Source organism: Musa acuminata, chromosome BXJ3-11, assembly GCF_036884655.1.
Source record: "Musa acuminata AAA Group cultivar baxijiao chromosome BXJ3-11, Cavendish_Baxijiao_AAA, whole genome shotgun sequence".
In the NCBI taxonomy this organism is placed as follows: Eukaryota; Viridiplantae; Streptophyta; class Magnoliopsida; order Zingiberales; family Musaceae; genus Musa; species Musa acuminata.
This window is the reverse complement of record NC_088359.1, coordinates 32,043,908-32,063,732: the sequence shown is the minus strand read 5'-3', so window position 1 is coordinate 32,063,732 and position 19,825 is coordinate 32,043,908. Positions and strand designations below refer to the sequence as shown.

At 38.4% G+C, this 19,825-nt stretch overlaps 3 protein-coding genes and 1 non-coding gene across 7 annotated transcripts; 1 reads left to right on the top strand and 3 right to left on the bottom strand.

Moving 5' to 3' along the window:
* Nucleotides 1–1,795: 1,795 nt before the first annotated feature.
* Nucleotides 1,796–1,868, top strand: TRNAR-CCG (transfer RNA arginine (anticodon CCG)). The gene has a single exon. It is a non-coding gene; the product is annotated as a tRNA-Arg (tRNA).
* A 1,263-nt stretch (nt 1,869–3,131) lies between these two features.
* Nucleotides 3,132–6,486, bottom strand: LOC103972430 (tubulin beta chain). Its single transcript, XM_009386766.3, has 3 exons — nt 5,997–6,486; nt 4,542–4,811; nt 3,132–4,129 (listed from the first exon to the last, which is right to left on the bottom strand). The coding sequence occupies exons 1-3, from the start codon at nt 6,388–6,390 to the stop codon at nt 3,462–3,464; spliced, it is 1,332 nt and encodes a 443-aa protein (XP_009385041.1). The 5' UTR covers nt 6,391–6,486; the 3' UTR covers nt 3,132–3,461.
* Nucleotides 6,487–6,631: 145 nt separating this feature from the next.
* Nucleotides 6,632–11,076, bottom strand: LOC135653087 (uncharacterized). 4 transcript variants are annotated; one of them, XR_010502302.1, is made up of 6 exons: nt 10,942–11,076; nt 10,130–10,408; nt 9,958–10,050; nt 9,646–9,824; nt 8,043–8,200; nt 6,632–6,922 (listed from the first exon to the last, which is right to left on the bottom strand). XR_010502302.1 is itself a non-coding variant. In XM_065174567.1 (5 exons), the coding sequence occupies exons 1-5, from the start codon at nt 10,976–10,978 to the stop codon at nt 8,135–8,137; spliced, it is 654 nt and encodes a 217-aa protein (XP_065030639.1). In that variant the 5' UTR covers nt 10,979–11,076; the 3' UTR covers nt 7,919–8,134. The 4 variants fall into 4 exon arrangements, 3 of the variants coding, with proteins under 3 accessions (XP_065030639.1, XP_065030640.1, XP_065030641.1); XM_065174567.1 differs by lacking the exon at nt 6,632–6,922 and having other exon boundaries at nt 7,919–8,200; XM_065174568.1 differs by lacking the exon at nt 6,632–6,922 and having other exon boundaries at nt 7,919–8,200; nt 10,899–11,036.
* On the bottom strand, nt 11,003–19,602 carry LOC135653086 (phosphatase IMPL1, chloroplastic-like). Its single transcript, XM_065174561.1, has 10 exons — nt 19,189–19,602; nt 17,647–17,714; nt 15,983–16,116; nt 14,025–14,113; nt 13,485–13,542; nt 13,344–13,396; nt 12,282–12,380; nt 12,098–12,211; nt 11,695–11,796; nt 11,003–11,282 (listed from the first exon to the last, which is right to left on the bottom strand). Exons 1-10 carry the CDS (start codon nt 19,453–19,455, stop codon nt 11,184–11,186), a joined length of 1,083 nt encoding a protein of 360 aa, XP_065030633.1. The 5' UTR covers nt 19,456–19,602; the 3' UTR covers nt 11,003–11,183.
* Between the last annotated feature and the right edge of the window lie 223 nt (nt 19,603–19,825).

Here is a 19,825-nt window from a genome sequence, read left to right as displayed (position 1 = left end):
ATTTTGCAATTAGAATGCATGTAACCTTCACACTATTAAATTTAATTTATCAACCCTTTCTTAGATTTTGGGACAACAAAATAAGAAGATAAAAGAAAAGAAAAAAAAATGTTGGGCAAAGCTGAAAGATGGTAAGTGTTTGCATGGCTTCTTCTCTCTCTCTCTCTCTCTCTCTCTCTCTCTCTCTGACTACTCATCATTGGGTAATTATAACAAGAAGAAGACAACTTTTGGTTGCAGGGATTTAGCTGTACAACCTCTGTAGCCAATCAAAATGGAAACCATTGCTACATATCATCATCATCACATGACAATGATGTGAAAATAATGAAACAACTACTTCAGCAGTTTTTTTTTTTTTTTTCAGATTAATGGGGTAGAATATCTTACAAATGTATATGCACTCAATTTTTAAGAGGCTAATAGGACTTTCTCTGTTAATTTATAGTAAATTATAATAATTCTATCATATTATGTATCTAAAATATTTCTCTAATGATAATATACTTAGACTCGCTTATCCCTCCGATTGAGGGCGTAGAACTCTATCTTATAGATGTTTACTCCTAAGCTATTAGTTCGAGAATATTATCGTATGATCAAAATTTATTTTCATCATGTATTATTTATAAAAAAATATATACTAGTATTATAATTTTTTTTTTCTAATTGTTACATGATGTTACAAGTGTCCAAAATGACATACTAAAAGTTAGTTTTGATTGGGTTTGGTGAGGATGTAGAATAGTCGCTGTTTTGACTTGGGGTGTGATGATGTTTGACCTCTCACCTTCCATTCACTATCCAAGGCATGGTGGAAATGTGCATGCTATTCTCTCCAATCATTATAAGATTAGGTAAGTTTTGTTTTATATATTATTATCATTATTATTAGTATGGTCCTTCAAAAAAATTGATTAAAAAATATATTTTTATTGACTTGCATATGCATGATTATTGTATAATATTTTCGATTTGATTAGTCTCACATTGATTAAAAACACATTTGATTTTATTAGTATATGGATTGCATCAAGTAATTTCTTTTAATCACAATCATCAATTTTGCTATTGTTTTTCATCGGGTGAATTCTTCGTGTTTGAATCTTCATTGTAATGGCTATGTGTTCGTTATTCTTTCATCTTCTATCATTATCTATTTCGTGATAAAATGTCTTTTAAAAGAGAAAAAAAAAGGGAAAAGAATGTTCTTAACATGACTAATATTGGTAGCTTATTATTCGCATGAATCTTTTCGCGCATCATGATCAACATGTCTAAAAGAATTGAATTCTCTTGCATGCTTTCACTTTATGTTCTTTTATCCCAATGTCAAATCTTAAGAAAGCTCCAGTAGTTTTAGGAAGCTGTAGAAGAAGAAGAACAAGTACACATGTTTAGCAACTAATGCCATTGATAGGAGATACAACAGTGGAGTTGATTGATTATAATTAATATGCCATGTATTAACACTCAAGAATTGTTATCGTAAAACTTTAATTAGAATCCAATAATCATCATCATTGTTTGTATTTGTTTTTCTCTATTTTCTTCTTAGTAATCTTTTGATTTATACAACAATGAGGGAAGAGAAGATTATATGTGATTAAAATAAGTAATAGTTGATTCAGATTATCCAATTAGACATCTCCAATTTAAAGATTAAATTGGAAAAGAGAAGAGCTTTCTTAGGGTACTACTAGCTGTTGTGGCACCAGCTCATCCACCCACGTTGCGAGTAGACCGGTTGTAGTAATTAATTTAAATAAAAATATAACGAGAATCACACGTAAATGGTCGCGTGGCCTAATGGATAAGGCGCTCGCCTCCGGAGCGGGAGATTGTGGGTTCGAGTCCCACCGCGATCGATTTTTATAACGGTCACAGTTTTATTTTGTTGTAAGTTCGTTTTTCATCAAACTTCTTGGGTTATTCGTTGTAACTGTTAGTGTAAACAACTTTATGCCATGGCCTCGGGGCCGGGAAGAGACGATCCCGTCTATATACTTGCACACAAGTCGGGTCGGTGGCTCGGCCCGACTCCTCCGACGATCAAGTTAGAGGATTTCAGATGAAGAAAGGTTTTTGTGTCGGTTCCCCCCCCCTCTTCCCTTTGGGACTCGGGGGTATTTATAGGTAAGTTTAAGGTTACCTAACGGGTCTGTCGACGGGGGCAGGATCGTACCTTTGATGGCGTCTGACATGACCGTTGGCGTTGCGTGGAGAACCGAACTGCCGCAGGGTATGGGCAAACCTCGGTCGTCGTGTTCCTCCGCCTCGGCTAAGCATGCCGAGTCAGACGACGATGGGATCGTTGTCTGAGAGTGGGTGACGTCAGCGCACATCGTGTCAGCATTATTGCCCTCTTTTGGGGCAGAGCGTCATCTAGGCGTGGCTGACATCGTGGCACGCCATGTCGCCGTTATTACCCTTATCAGTAACAAGTTTTAGTTTTCATTCCCATCTCTTACTATTTCTTTTGCAGCTTATAGAGTTTTGGGTCAGATTTATTCTCCATCAAACCAAATAACTAATAATATGACTATGAACATCGGGTAGAGGATACATTTCTCATCATTAATGTATTTGCTCATCATTAATAATGATTACTTACATCTTTAATACACTAATAAAAGACTCGACTATTTCTTTCAAAATCTTTCCAATTGATTCATGCACTTAGAGTAAATGATCAAGGACTAAATGTTCATATCAATACATAGCTTTATCACTTACAGCATCTCCGATTATGATGACAAAGAAATAAACTGTCCAAATTCTCTGATTCTACTAAAAACCGAAAAGGCTAATGAAGGAGGAGGAGGCCAAACAAGATTTGAACCATAAGAGGGACCAGCAGCTTACCACAACGTCACATGAAACTGCCTCAGATATAATTACCACATCAAAAGTACAACCTCTCAATGGTTAACAGATATGACAATTCACAAACCTTTTCACAATAATATGATATCAAATATTAACCAAGTTAAAAGAGAACAACAGCATTCATCCACCCACCAACTTCAGAAACTCCACAGAGAAACTATGCATGCATAACAGATATGACGATTCACAAACCTTTTCACAAATAACATAATCACAATAACCAACTTCAGAAACACCACAGAGAAACTAAGCCAGCTTGTTTACTTCCAGACGATGATGCGTCGATCCAATAAACATGCAAAGGAGGACCCTTTGTTTGATCACGTTAAACTAAGCCCAGACAACAAGTAGTGCAACGACAACAACTAGTTAATATGCAGACAGACATATCAAAAGAAACCGGATAAGAGTAAGAAGTCAGGGCTCCGAATGTTACAACATATCAATCACATCAACAGAAAAAGTACAGCCATAACAACATAAAACTGTCTTCTGATAAGACACCAAATCCCTCTCACTCGCAGCGGAAATTATAATGGCAGGAGGACATTTCTTGAGATAAGAGAAATGAATCACTCAGCCTCTTCGTCTTCTTCCTCGTATTCTTCCTCATCTGCCGTTGCATCTTGGTACTGCTGGTACTCGGCCACCAGATCGTTCATGTTGCTCTCAGCCTCGGTAAATTCCATCTCGTCCATGCCCTCTCCGGTGTACCAGTGTAAGAAAGCCTTCCTCCTGAACATGGCTGTGAACTGCTCGCTCACCCTCCTGAACATCTCTTGAATGGAAGTTGAGTTCCCGATGAATGTGGAAGCCATCTTTAGCCCCTTGGGCGGAATGTCACACACGCTAGACTTGACATTGTTTGGTATCCACTCCACGAAGTAGGAAGAGTTCTTGTTCTGAACATTCAGCATCTGCTCATCCACTTCCTTTGTGCTCATCTTCCCACGGAACATGGCTGAGGCTGTCAGGTACCGGCCATGACGAGGGTCAGCAGCGCACATCATGTTCTTGGCATCCCACATTTGTTGGGTCAATTCAGGAACTGTGAGGGCCCTATATTGCTGCGAGCCCCTCGAGGTCAAGGGTGCAAACCCCACCATAAAGAAGTGGAGGCGGGGGAAAGGGATGAGGTTCACGGCAAGCTTCCGGAGGTCGGAATTAAGCTGTCCAGGAAACCGAAGGCAGCATGTGACACCACTCATTGTGGCAGAGATCAGGTGATTAAGATCGCCAACTGCAACATAAAAGAAAACACTTTTAGCAACAATGCAATTTGGAACAAGACCTTAAACTTTAAGAGGTCAAGATTAACTGAAAAGTTTAACTGCCCTTTACATACGGATTCTGAACTTTTAAATGAACAAAATAAAAAGACATATCGAAGCACAAATTGATTGATCGATCATGGAAAGGCGCAGAAAAAGGAGGAAAAAAAATGTATCGACCAGAAAGGATATGGCGACTCTATGTTACTAGCTTTTATAACCACCATGGTTTAAAGCAAGACCTTACATGCTTGATATTAGTATGAAGAAAAGAAGAAGATCAGAGTGTCAGCATCTTCTACATTTAGAGAATTAGTAAACAAAAGATCACAATTTCAAGTAGCATCGAAAAGAATTCATGAAAAGACAAGCAGCACTCACAAGTGGGATTTGCAAGCTTCAGAGTGCGGAAGCAGATATCATACAGCGCTTCATTGTCAAGGACCATACACTCATCAGCATTCTCAACGAGTTGATGAACAGAGAGGGTAGCATTGTATGGCTCCACAACTGTATCAGACACCTTTGGTGATGGGAAAACAGAGAAGGTAAGCATCATTCTATCCGGGTACTCCTCCCTGATCTTAGAGATAAGAAGGGTGCCCATGCCAGATCCAGTTCCTCCCCCCAAAGAATGGCAAACTTGGAAGCCTGCAGAACATCAAAACAGTTAAAAATTCTAATGACGAACTTGCAGATTTGCTTACAGCATCAAGGACATAAAATGCCACATAAAAGAGAAAGGACAAAGCCGTTGAAGATTTGACATATGCATGTAAACAAATGTCAGACCTTGTCAGATAGAGAGACCAAGGTGATAATTTTTCTTAAGCTGGTATCAACTAACTCTCAATAAGGGGAGATCATGTTCTCACCATCATGATCAGCAAAATCTGGAAACCCTTTGTCATCTTTCTACTATTGCTAAGGAGGCTAAAAGTCAAAATTTACCAGCAAGCATCCAGGAGAAATTGTCCATTATGTACATTTTCGACTGAAAGGTGCAAGTTTGCCAATCACAAATATGACAGAATGAAAATTTAATTTATCTTTAATGGATCTGAAATTGAACAAATTTAGAAGCAAATTACCAGGTGTCAGTAATAATATTGTTTCACATATGGAACAGATAAATAGTATCTCCACTTGTATGCATGAAATTTCAGTCCGACCAAGCATTTTTTTGATGAAAATTCAGTTTTCACTAAGTGAGAAGACCTAGAGAACCCAATGGACTCAACCAATAAATGAGGAAATTAAGTTGAGGATCATTAATTTGAATCGGCAAAGATCAGGTAACTCTAGTTCATGCTAACAGAAATAGAATGAAAATCAACGTGAACAAACTTGACATAATAACAGGTAGCGTACTTAAACACACCCTATTACAGTAGCTTCACATACTATATGCACAAACTTATCATACATCAAATTCCAATGTCTGTCAACGTAAATGAACAGAATCCCTTGAGAACTCCAATCATAATCAATCAAGATAAGCTGTAGCCTATTTCGATAACAAATAACTCGATAAAACATTATATTCATCAATAGAAACTGTCAAAAGCACGTCATTAATTCATTAAGCCTATAAAAGAAGGAAATAATATCCCTAAATTACTTCATTAAAGAACTCATAATTTACCAAGGTCTCAGTGCAACATGTTTGTAAGCCCATAAAAAAAACTGGAGAGGAGTAAACATTGTCCATGCTCACAAAAGATATAAGAGAATGGACAACATTTTTGAGAAACCAGAAAATTATACCAAAGTAAAGCAAGATCTACTAAGAACCACTCCGATTTGAAAAGAAAAGAAGAAGAAAAAGGAATATACCCTGCAAGCAGTCGCAGTTCTCAGCTTCCTTTCTGACCACGTCGAGGACCGAGTCGATGAGCTCGGCGCCCTCGGTGTAATGCCCCTTGGCCCAGTTGTTCCCGGCACCGGACTGGCCGAAGACGAAGTTGTCCGGCCTGAAGATCTGGCCGATGGGGCCGGATCTGACGGAGTCCATGGTCCCGGGCTCCAGATCCATGAGCACGGCGCGGGGAACGTAGCGCCCTCCGCTGGCCTCGTTGTAGTAGACATTGATCCTCTCGAGCTGGAGGTCGGAGTCGCCGTTGTACTTCCCGGTGCCATCAATTCCATGCTCGTCGCAGATGACCTCCCAGAACTTGGCCCCGATCTGGTTCCCGCACTGCCCGCCCTGGATGTGGAGGATCTCCCTCATCTTCGCCGCCTCTCGCCGGAGCTCAACCCAGAGACGACGAGAGAGCAGAACGGGAGGAGAGGAGCAAGCAAGAGGCGAAGAGAGCGGCAGATCTAGATTTCAGATCTGAGGGAGCCTTTTATAGTGGAATCGTTTCGGTCTTCTCACCGCCTGCAGCTTACCCGCCTACTGCAAGTGAAGCGATCAAACGATGATGGCGATCATCCTCCTCCTCCGCCGTCGATTCGACGCTTCGATGGCGGAGGCGGTGACCAGAATCGGGATCATGACACCGCAGATTCTTAAATTAGGGACGAGATCAGTCCAAGAAAAGATGCTCGCGACGGAGGGGACGGTCGCTCCATGGACGCTCATCGGACGGTGGACATGCAACCAGGGGAAAAACGTACGGCGGATGCGATGATCGCGTACAAATCTTGTGCGAGGACGCACGCACGTACGTATGCACGCACAATAATTGGGTGCTCGGCTGGCGTTCATAAATCGACCGCCTTTGCAGGTCACGTGCGTCGTGCATCGTACAACAATTTAGCTAAAGGATAACAGAATGGCAGCATAAGATTGATGTAATGCCATATGAATGTCTTTATTACAACCATAACAACATGCAAATGATTGATGTGATTGTCTGCTTGTACATGTATTGATTATGTGAAATGGCGGCAGGAGTGTCCGATATTGCTTCTCATATGCACACCATTTGTAGGATAGAATTCATCTTCTTATTACAATCAGCTTTTAATCATTACCAAGTAATAATATCCATATAAGTATTGCTTTTGTTCAACAAGGAGATTAGTCGTTTGATCCAGTAGGGTGTATGGCTTCTGGGATGAAATAAAGGTGTGTTCATGAAGTTTACCAAGATGATGCAACAGATGAACATAGAGAAGTGAAAGGAGTCAACATAGGTGATAATTAAGCTAAGCAGCCGACATGTGAAGCCAATAGTTTTAAGAAGCTTCATTTTGGTAGAATCTGCTCGTGTTCAGGACTCTTTATCTGTTCTTTCCCTGGATCAAGTTGGCTACCATGGAGGACTTCTTCTAATTAGGTGGCCATGGCTACATCTTCTGACTTGCAGTCTACTGTTTGGGGGATTGAAGGGCATGTTTGATGTAAGAGGATAAATATTAAGGGATAATTAGAGGATTTTGACCTGAGTGTTGATTTAGAGAGGCAGGTAGAAAAGCTAGAAACAAGACTCTTTAACAGGATAAATATTAAGTGGTTAGGAATATGGGCTAATTCCTGTGCAGAAAGAGAGATTGGAATTTATGGTATCTACAAGAAGTGTATCCTTACCTTGTGCAGTCTGCAATTGACAATGAGGCTGTAGTGTTGTCTAGGACAGAGAAGTTGATCAGAATGGGGATCACAAGATCATGTTAGGAGAGTGTGGAGCAGCAAAGAGATGGATGTCAGACATACCTGCCTCAAGCCTTGTGGGCAAAAGCTATGGAACTACTAGTGTTTCATGCTACAGCCATAGGAAATGCAAGCTTTTGATGTGAAAATGCCAGAGAGAGGAAAAAGTTGTCTGTGTATCTGAATTCTAATTTATCAAACCTTCTTGATGAAGGCCTAACATGCCATCAATGCCTTAAGACAACAACTACATAAGGAAGAGAGGGACTGAAAGATGGAAGTACCAATTTGGAGTGGAACTAGGATTCAGAAAGTAGCCTCGCCTGGAATAAAAGCCAAGTGTTTCTTCCATCGAGGTTTTAGTGAGCAGGTAAGTTCAATCATTTCTTCCTTGAACAGACATTGCCGAATCCAACTCTGCTTGGGTGACTGGCTTGTGCAACTGCATTAACATAAATTTATGATTATAATGGCATCAAACATATTTAGGAAATATGCAAAATATGATTTATGTTCTGATATCAGACACCCTATTCAAATGCTAAACCTACACCACCTACAACGGCATATAACCAAAATAAAATAAGATGTTGATTGAGAATAGAAGGAAAAAGACTGAACTGTGATCCATGCATTAATAACCTTATGTATCTCATAAGTAAATGTGCTTGCAAGTAATTTCCCACTACAGGAGACAAAGAAAGGAATCCATTCACAATGCTATCTAAAAATTGTAATTCTAAAATAACACAAACAAAGGGGACCAAGAATCCCTGTTAAAAAGTTATACATGGAGTTGAATCTATTTCCAAGTCACACTAGTATCCAAATAATGCCTAAGACTGGAGTAGAATTTGCAAAGGATATCCCACCGTACTTGACCCATTCTTTGTGAGGACATTACTCATGGGTTGGCCGAAATAACTTCATATGGGAAAGCCTACCTCACATGACAAAAACTAAAACGAGACAGTAACCTATAAGGTCGATCAATTGTGCCTTAAAACTGTAATTTTCCCCACCAACCTGGCCTCAACCGGATGTGGTTAATTAGTGAAGATTATAAAAGATAGTGGAAACAAGAAAGTGAAGGAGCATAATGAAAATAAAGAGGGTTTGATACTGGTTTGGGTTTAAAGTGTATAGGGTTATCCAGCAACGGAAGTGAGATAGTTATCTTCACTTATCGAGCAAGTCTTTGAAAATTATATGAAAACTCAAATGTCTCTTATGGTCACCAAAAACTAGACATAGTGTCACCCTAAGTATGTCTAAAGTATATGAGAAGAAATACACTTGAATAGATATATGGATCAATCGGAATATGGTGTTTGAATACACCCATTAGTTTCCTGATAAATTTGTTATCAATCAACTATGAGAACCAATTTTGCTCCTTAGCCTCCTTGGAGACAACCGATACAACTTGGACGATAGACCCATTAGAACTTCCTATCTGATCCTGACCATGCAGCTCACTTCGAAATTGTTTCCCTGTTGGATATTATGAGCACTGTCTAACAAAAATCTTGTTTCATTCAACTACAACTTGAACATAATAAAAGAAAAAATAACTCAGAAATAGAAGACTCTAAACAACATATACAATCAGTCACATAACAAGGGTTTCATAGATAACCGATCAATCAAGAACAAGAATTCAACTACCACGAAATCTCACCCAAATAAAAAAGGTCAATGCATTCTACTTAGTCGCCATTCAGTAGAAGAAAAGATAAACAAAGAACTAAGTGGAATAAAAAGGAACAAACCATAAGCAGAAGCAGTGGAATCTATGCTGCAGGAATAACTTGCAGCACACAACGAAATCATAGCCTAAATTAAAACAAACATAAATAAGGAAATAATCTTAACCGAAGCACTTACGGCATTAGAAACAGAAAACCAATGGAAGCACCGTATGAGCGGATCGTCTGGTGAAGGCAGGCTGTCATGATTCCAATAGGTTAAGTTCCCAAACTCAGCACGGGACAACCACCGGTTGAATCCCCCTTCCGAAGTTTCCGATCTCTTCCCACTCTCCGAACTCTTGTCCAAAACGTAACCTACATAAAAGCAATCAACGTCATCTCACGATCTCAACTCATTCTTTCCTTTTTTTTCCCCCTAAAAAAAAAATAAATCAATTTTGACGCATAAAGATTACGAGAACTCTTCAAAGCCAATCAGGAATGCCACCTCGATATCCTGGGGGTAGGGGAACGGTGACGCCCTGCAACTTCCTCCCTCTAAAGAAGGCTTCTTTCAAGCACAGATCATCCACTACCACATCTATATCACGGAGAAGGATCAGAAGAGGAACGGCATCCAAACATGAGCATGAGACGAGGAGGAGAGAATCGTAAAGAACCTGTCTGCTTGGGCTTGAAGTAGTGGGAGACGGGGCAGGGGCCATCGTGCTTGATGGAACAGGGGAGGAGGTGGACTCGATCGGTGAGATCAACGGCCGGGGATGAACCAGGAGGGCGGAGATCGATGATCCCGGTTCTCCCCTCGCCGCCGCCGTTGCTCCTACCCGGACAAGAAGCCGCGAGACTGCTGCCTTCCTCCATGGATTGTGGCTGGGGACGAACCCTAAAGACCCTTTTTTCGCGGTCCTGCGTCAAACGTTTGGCGCGGCTGTCGATGACTAAAGTTCCCGCGCATTCCCATAACAAAAAAGAATAATAATAAGTTTAATATATTATATAGATTTTTATTCATATTCAACATTGTTGGTAATTTAGGTTCAGTAATGCGAGAAACATTGAAAACTATGTTTATGACTATTTAGCAGGATCATGATTATTATATTACCAAGAAAAACGAAATAATTTAATGATTAGTTTTCTCGAATTGAATTATACAAATTAAATTCTTTTTTTTTTACAAAAGGCCAATAAACATCGATGTTCAAAATTTTATTAATTTTGTTCAATATTTTTTTAGAAAATAGATATTTTGAGAATTTTCTACTCCCTAAAACAACACAATAAGGAGAAGAAAAAGCTGGAGAATAATTAATTTTACATAAAATCAAATTTTGTAATCCCAATACTCTTTTTCCTAAACTCAACTTTTGTAACATCACGTTTTGATCGACATGAACAAAAAACAGTATTCCCAAATGATACCCATACCATGAATGGGCTCCATCCATAACTAGCATTTAAAAGTGCTTACTGCAGTGACTAGTATGGATCTTTTCGTCGTCCTCCATGAGTGAGAACAAGTCAAACGAAGCTTATTCCCCAATGCTGAAGCTGAAAATATCAAAAGAATTATTCCCAAACTTTACAGGGGTATATCATCTTAAACGAATTGAAGCTGAATTAAGTATAAGAAACAGGAAAACATTGACTTCTGCCATGGATCAACTCAAAATCTGTGGCAGACGATAAACCTCGCGTTGATCGATAGCCCACTCAAGAATCAGTACTGTAGTTTTCTGGCTTAAACCATAACGAAAAGTCGATCCCTTTCTTCTTTAGCTCTTCAGTTGCAGGGCCAATCCGCTCCAGCAGCTGCAGTTAAAGCATGCAGGCACCAGTAAGCAATGAGTCTTTCAGGAAGCAAACAGAAGTCGGAAACATCATCGACTGCTAGTTGTGAAAAATTACATGCTTTAGGAAAAGAATATAGCAAGCAGATGCATGTCAGATGTAGGCATGCTGAAAAAACTATAGCAATCGCTTCATGAACTTTGTGTTTGGTTGGTAATGTTGTTTTGCTTGTTACTATAGCAATCGCTTCATGAACTTTGTGTTTGGTTGGTAATGTTGTTTTGCTTGTTACTACTACTTGCTATATATGATATGTTCAAGCTTATTATGTTCTATCCATCACGTATTCACTAACCACAAGGTGGTTGATAAAAGATTTTCGTGGAAACTCATATAACCATGCATTAACGTGAGAGGCTTGAAGAAGAACAACCTTTTCATGAACAATACCATTGGATACTAGAACAGAACGATCAAAGACACTGAACTTTCCACCATCCATTCGCGTCACAACTCCACCAGCTTCTTCAACCATCTGTTCAGAAGGAGACATTTGTGATAAAGACAGAAGATGCAAGTGCAAAGCAGAGTACGTTTGCATCATTAGCCTAAATTAGGTAGGTAAATGTGACGCTAGCAACAGGTGACATAAACTTCGTCACCTCACCATTGCTTACAACGCACAAAACATATAAGCCATGGGTTTCCTTTCTTAGTAAAAAAGAACTAGCTCAAGATAAAATTTTATGATCCAAAAAAAAAAAAATGTAGGATATCGAGTTATATGCAGTGCTCAAAAAAAGCATATTGCATGAATCTTTGAGGGACAAGATTACCAGGACACCAGCAGCCATGTCCCATGGCTTGAGACGATATTCCCAGTAGGCTTCGACGATTCCAAGAGCAACATGAGACATGTCAACAGCAGCGGCACCAAGTCTTCTTACACCCTGCACACACCAACTATAAGTGAATCCAAATAGAGTACGACTTAGAGAACATTATTACGTGAGCACGCACCCTGCTAATGTCAGTAAATTCTTTGAACAGGTTAATGTTGGTTGCCCAGGCATCATCATGTTCATATCCAAACCCTGTTACCAGAAGAGAGCGTTCCACCTAGCCAATGAAAAACTAACCCATATCATCTGAAGAGAAGGATGACATGTAAATAATTTTTTTTGGAACTTCTCAACAAGTATTTAAATAAACAACATGATCTACTTCAAAATAAGACTTTTTAAAAAATAAAAAGACTCCTTTCATCTGTAATGGTTGCAATTCCTTGAGATATATAAGATGACAGATTTTTTCTCCATCACTCCAGAAATGGAGAATATCTGCAATCAGCATAACCTTTTAAATTCTTTTCCTTAGAGCTTCACATGAGAAGTTAATCATAATGATTTCATATATTTAAGAGGGACACTAAACCTTTTATAATGAGCAGAGATTTGTTCATGACATGGCATCCAAAAACATGACCAGTTTTGATTTCATATATTTAAGAGGGACACTAAACCTTTTATAGTGAGCAGAGATTTGTTCATGACATGGCATCCAAAAACATGACCAGTTTTGCATTGTGATATATATTCGGTCATGAAGTCAGCAACACTTGATTCTCTCAATGGTGAGGGAACGGAGGGTAGCAGAACATCAGAAACAACAACTATGCAGGAGCAGGATCCTGCTCCACAGAAAATGTAAGCCTCTCCCCTTCCCTATTCTCCCTTTTTTTTTTTCTCTTTCACTACTTTGTTTTTTCCTTTTTTGCTAACACCACATTTGTCTGTTGGTTTACCATGCCAGATAGCTAACAGCTAGCACATATATCCTGGGTAGGTAGGACCGTTTTCATTAATGGTTGCACTTAAATTTTTGAATGATAAAAGTAAGTACCACTGCCAGCCCCATATAGTGGTAAACATGCCACAAATGGAAAATAAGTTTAGAGGTGATAATTTTGCATTTTGTAGTCTGTATTCTGGATTTTTCAAGTTTCATGGACTATCAAAAGCTCTTGTTGTAAATAACCGAAAACAACATATATCTATGTGGATCATAAAGAGAATCATTTACCTGATCAGTCTGACTAACATGAATCTTTTGTCCATTGCAAAAGGCTCCACCACCTGTTAAAGCACAAATACACATATATTTTCAACCGTAAGGTTTACCTTTTAAATGAATTATCTGTGGTTTTCATTCCTCAACTTTTACCAGAAGATGCACAAAATGTGCGAGTATTCCAACACATAGGCCCACCAACAAACTCAACCTTGGAAAAAGAGGATGCTTTGTTATGGTAGAAGAAAAACAAGAAATTGCACAATACCATCACATTAAAATGTAGGAAAATATGACAATCAAACATAAATCTTGGTACAAAATACTATTGACAGACAAATTTTACAATCATAATTATTGACATTTAGCCTGCATGTTGGGCTGTCTTTTATAATACTCGTCGAGGAGCTACTGCTAGGACTATTACAAGATTTTATGACCCAATAACCTCACTGTACAGGAACTCCCCAAAATAATCATTCAAAATGTGTAATACAACAATTGTAAGAACATCATGCTGACTCAAAACATAGCATAAGGTCATTTGTAGCATCAAAGTTACTTAGCAAAGTACAATTTCCATTTTTTTATCTCCTTCCAATCACACATTGTAAAAAAAAAAAGGAAAACCTATTACAAGCTTAATCAAAGATAATTCAGTGCAAGTGAATGCAAGTGAAAAAGATCCAATACCACAGATGCAGCAGCTGGCTTTCCACGGAACAGTACTCCCACTGATACAGCAAAGCTTGGGTAACCATGAGCAAAGTTTGTCGTTCCATCTACATATCAGGGAAAAATATCTCAAGCCCTAAACGACCCAAGTACAACATCTTTTGTTTCTCAAGAGCAGAAAGGAATGAAGAGAATAGTCCTGAACTTGCGAAGCAAGGAATTTGAAACATATTGTGTTTCTCATACCAGCAGTTACAAGCAACCTATTCATGGCCTACTCATCATGATCCACAAACTCGCCCAGTCAACTCAAAAGTTTCCAGTGTCAACATGATTCAGGAGGTTTTAGCTAAGTAATTGCCCAATGCTCAAGGCATAATCTGTGTAGTTCGACCAAGGATTATTGTACATAGTCCATTCTGATAAATTGATCAACTCACCAACTGTTAAATAATGTTATTACCAAGTAAATTGCTGCCCATGGTGAAAGACCACCCTGATAATAAACATGGAGGCCTCTAACCAATCAGTTGCTGCCCAACTCAAATACTGAGTTGTTAGCATACAGGGTTATGGTTACTAACAAAGGGGTAAACATATAAAAGCTCTCAGAGCTTTAGTGGGTTTTGTTTGGCTCTACCATAGTTTCCACTGACACGACCCTGCATTGTGCAGCCCGCATTGCTAAGCACAACAGCCACCTCTTCTCCTCAACAGGACACTTTCACTTTCGCATCCCATGTCAATCATACACTGACTCACAACTAGCCAACCATCAATTTAGGGTATCCACCTCAAAAGTCACCAATCACCACATCATCTAATGTATCCGTCTTTGGTCTGAACTCTGAAGGACACAAAAGTGAGAGAAAACAGTACCTCAAAAAGTTTAGAATTAGAAAAAGGAAATGGCACCTAAGGACAAGAAGAAAACAGAGAAATAAAGCTGGCAAAGTCAGGGAATTCACCAAATGGTGCCCTTAGTATGTCAAAGGCAGAGAGCCTTCTGTCAAAACAGAGAAAGGAAATAATAGAATGAATGGTAAAAGGGATAGGAAAGAGGTAGAGAGCATAGAAAAAGGCCTACATGAGATATATCCTTTGTATCCTCTTTCTTCTCACTCTAGTCTATTCCAAGTTGGGACTCCATATGGAGGCAATGATCTTTAGTTCTTAAAATTACATAGCAAGAACTAAACTGACCACAGTGAAAAATAAAAAACAATTGTTCATTGCTCTCTTTTTTATATGCTTGATAGCCATCTTGACTCCTTTTATTTTTATTACCATCTTTTTTAACTTTTTTAAGCTTACTGTAAATGCATTATGCTTCAACAAAGCCCGGTACAAGCTCATGAATAAATCTATACAGAAAAAGACTAGATATGTAAACAGAAACTAACCACTATAAGGATGTGCGCCTACCTCTTTCTTAAATTAATACTGCCTCATCTAATCCCTGGGTTGTTAGGTTAATCCTTGGTTCTCCACTAGACCTCAAGAGCCAAAGTTATTCATAGATCAATTACTTAATTTACTATGTAAATACACATAAATAGTGTCAAACCAACCAGGTAATGAATAGAAGATTAAGCATAACTAAATTTATTGTACACAGAAGACTTAAGCATTAGATTCAAAATTAGCATCAACTGTATATATGGATGAAAGCATCTTTAATAGGGGGATGTATCCTAAGCCAAATTTGATAATATTAAAACAATGTAGACTAGAAGAATATTTAATTGCTAACTAAAGTTGTTCTTCCACCTTTAGAGATCAATAATTGCAATGTCTCATTGGCTGCTCATACAGTTAAAGCAGCATTGCCCTGATCATTTAACACAGTAAAATAAAGCTTGTAGAAAGCATATATCATGCACAGTCTCGAGTATTTTTTATGTTGAAAGTTACACAGATCCATCTTTAGTTTGTTCAGATACTATTTTGCAAACAAGAAGTCTGAGAAAACCAACCTAAAGGATCAATGCACCAGAGATACTCTGACAATGAATCCCCAATAAGGCCACCTTCCTCACCAAGTATAAGATGATCTTTAAAGTTCTTTTTCACTACCTCCAGAATTACTGATTCACTCAATTTATCAGTGCTGCAGGAAATTGGTTATACGTGAATGAGATTTAGTTGAAAAGTAACATGTGCTAGCAGTACGGTATATCCTCAGGCAATTAATTGGCAATCATATATTTCCATTGTCTGCTGGCAAACTGAATGCATAAATGAAATACAACAAAAGCTCACAGCCAACTAATTGAGTCCTGGCAGTAGCAAAACTGAGATAATTCTGTGCTACTATAAGAAATTTACTAAATCATAACAATGACCTCCAGTAACATATTTTTTACACAAGCTAAAAATAACAAAGTCCAGTGTTTTGTGATTGAATAAATAAATTACACCAACTACACATGATATAAAAAAATGATGTGAACAATCCACCCACAAGAAACGCAAACATTAACTCCTGAGCTAAAATTTTCTATAATAAAAATAGCTTGAATATGGACCTTACTAGTTAAGAAGTTAAAAAATATGTGAGAAAAAATATATTGCTTTCAACAGGAAGGGATTGATGGTTTTAGCAGAATGATAAAGGGCATAATGAAGAGATGTGGAACCTGAGAGCACTGTATGTTAAAGGGCTTCCTTAACATAAACCATAAGGCTGGCATGGATGGTAAGGCCAAAACTTTGGGCTAGTGGTGTGCAATGAAATACTCCAGCTGTCAGAGACAAATAACAATGTCTTTGACTTAGATGAGTTCTATGGATCAAGGTATACAAAGATATGATATAAAGGACCTCTATGCATGAAAGATTCAAAAATATATCTCACTCATTAAAAGCTAAAATTATGCCCCTACAATTTAATCCATACCATCCAAAATCTCATATAAATGAACATATGTATCTGCCAGAACTAAGAAATTGGTATAGTCAAGTTTTTAATTAATTTTCCAACTTCTGAAGACACAGAGTAAATAATCAAACTCTCCTGAATCTAAATTTGCTAATTAACATCTAAGACCGTGAAAATCATATGTTAACTTGTGATAACTAAACATACAACCCAAAGAAGACACAATTTCCACACATATCTGAAAAGAGAAGTATTTCACATCGATTAACATCCAAGTCTTTTCATCTCAATTATTGATACACAGCTCTAAGTCAAGCAAACTAAGTAGGAACTTTCAAGTTTCAAACGGAACCTGACTAAAATCTCAAAATATGGGTGCTGAATTCCTAATTGAGAACTATTGATGCAAAAAAGTGATCTCCGGTAAGACCTAAATGGCCAGTAATCAGTTGGGAAGGAGGAAATTGTCTCAATGCTTGTAATCAAAGCACCCACAAATAAGATACCTTCAAATTTCAACAAAAGGAGTTGCCACAAAGAGCAACACACACACACACACACACATCAACAAGAGAAGAAACATCAGTTACATTATTTAGGTGCAGCATAGAGTTCATTCAGCATACATAAGTGATTTTGAAGAAAATAGTGTTTTAATATTAAGATACACAAGAGCACACAGAGATCAAGAAAATTGAAGACATTAGATATACGTTCTTTCACCATTATGTAGCACAGCGTATAACTAATTTCTCTTACTCCGTCACCAAATCTGTGATTCCTTTGTAATTAATGTTGCGAGGCTTATTAACAGCTTCCATCACAACCTGGAAAAAAAATTTTAAACATAAAAAAGATTAGAGATGAAACATATTACAGTCAAGGAGATGATATACAGAAACTGCAATCGTACAGTAGCTTTCAAAAAATTAACCATCTACAAGATGTTTTCCCATATAAGGTATAGCATAGTTCCTAACCAATAGGGTTCTCTATGTGCCCACTCTCTTGGTTGAAATAACATAAGCAAACCACTAACCCAGCCTAGCATGTCTTGTGAATCTAGAATTTTCAAAATATAGATAAACCTGTACTTACAAACAGGCCCCGTGTTATATAAAATTGTTACAAAGGCAGCAATTTCCAATTTAGATGGCATGATCCACATCATGGAATATTTGTGATCTGGAATGAGAAAAAACAAATTCCAAAAAGCTTATGATGAAACAAAGGTAAAGATAACATACACATATTTAATATATTACACTATATGGAAACATATATGCATATGTATACATATACATACATACATATGTATATATGTGTATATGCTTATATAAGAAACGAAGCATTCAAAATGTTCATTTTGACTAAGCGACCCATAGGACTATACCACTATTTTACCTTATTTCAAAACTAAGAAATTTTACGTTTCTGTTTTCCTTGCTCATGTTATGTAAACATAAGGACCGCAAATTACTTACAGAAATCAACAAGTTGACAGCTTAATGTCCGATAAAATTTCATCATTCCAACATAATGTCTTAATTATGTCATATACCTTATTTTGGCCCCCTTTTTGTATCTTTCTTGCTAAGAGAACGATGGTCTATGCTCATTGCAGCAAACCTTAACATTTACCATAATCTCCTATCTAGGAAATACATATCACAGTTTTAAAGATCAGTTTGTTATCACAAGCTTTCGTCATGACACCAATCCACAAAAGTGGACCATGAAAATTCACCAAGCATGCAACATCAACTAACAAGACTCTAAATAGCCCTGGAACACAAAATGAAGGTTCAGCAGGGTGGGTTCAAGTTCCTGTCACGAAAAACAACAGCTAGAAATAAAGTACTATTAAATATTGCCTATTGATGGTCGACATATCAAAGCAGCAAACACGCGCATAAGAAAATTTGCAACTTACAAGGCTATTTAACATGCAAAACAACTCATAAGCTACACATTGCAAAGAGAACCGCACGTAAAAGTTGGAAGAAAAATATAAACTTTGAATTAGTAATAATTTTCTTTTCTTTAATCAAAATTCACGGTAGTAGCTTTAGCAAATATTAGGTCACAAAACGGGTCATACTTAAACATCAACGTAATCTTCCAGAAAGAGACATAAAATGGAGTACGATAAGCACAAATTAGACTCCTTTACAAGGAAGCAAAACGAAATATCATCAGCCAACTTAACTCCGTAAGTTACATGAAACCCCCAAAACAAAGCAGTCACCTCAAAGGCAGTTCACCTAAGAAAAGAGAAAAGGATCTTGAGAAGGCAAGAACCTCGGCGCCGGTCCTCGCAGCCGTCTCCACGACCTTCAGCAGCTCCGCCGCGGGGATCGGCCCCGTGGACTCGGCTGCAACCCTCGGGAACAACCTCCCGGTGGGGGATTCGGAGACCGCCGCCGCGCGGGTTCGGGATCCCCGCGAAATCTTCGAGGGAAACCGCAGGGCGTTGTTGGGCATCGAATTGGGTAAAAAAGGATTGGGTACCGCGGGAATCCTTGGTCTCAGGGAGACGAGAGAGGAAGAGAGAACGGCTCGACCCATCTGTAGAGAGAGATTGGTGGAATTCTTTCTCGTCTTCGGGTTCTCTTTCTCTACCTCTTGCAAGGCTTCGGAAACTTGGAGTAACGAAGGGTCAGGGGAGGAATGCGATCGTTCGCTGGCGAGGGAGTGGTCGGAGAAGAGCGCAGTCGGCCGATGGTAAAACTGCCGGGCCGGCCCACATCCATTCAAATTAATTTAAGCCCACAAGTCCTTGAATACGTGAAAACCATGAATTAATTAGATATATTTAGTATCTCGATCTTTTAATTTTAAAAAATTATATTGACATCCTAATAATTTTTAAAATAAAATATTTAACATCATTTCTCCTCATGTCATCAACTTTACTGACGGAAGATACACCACGTGA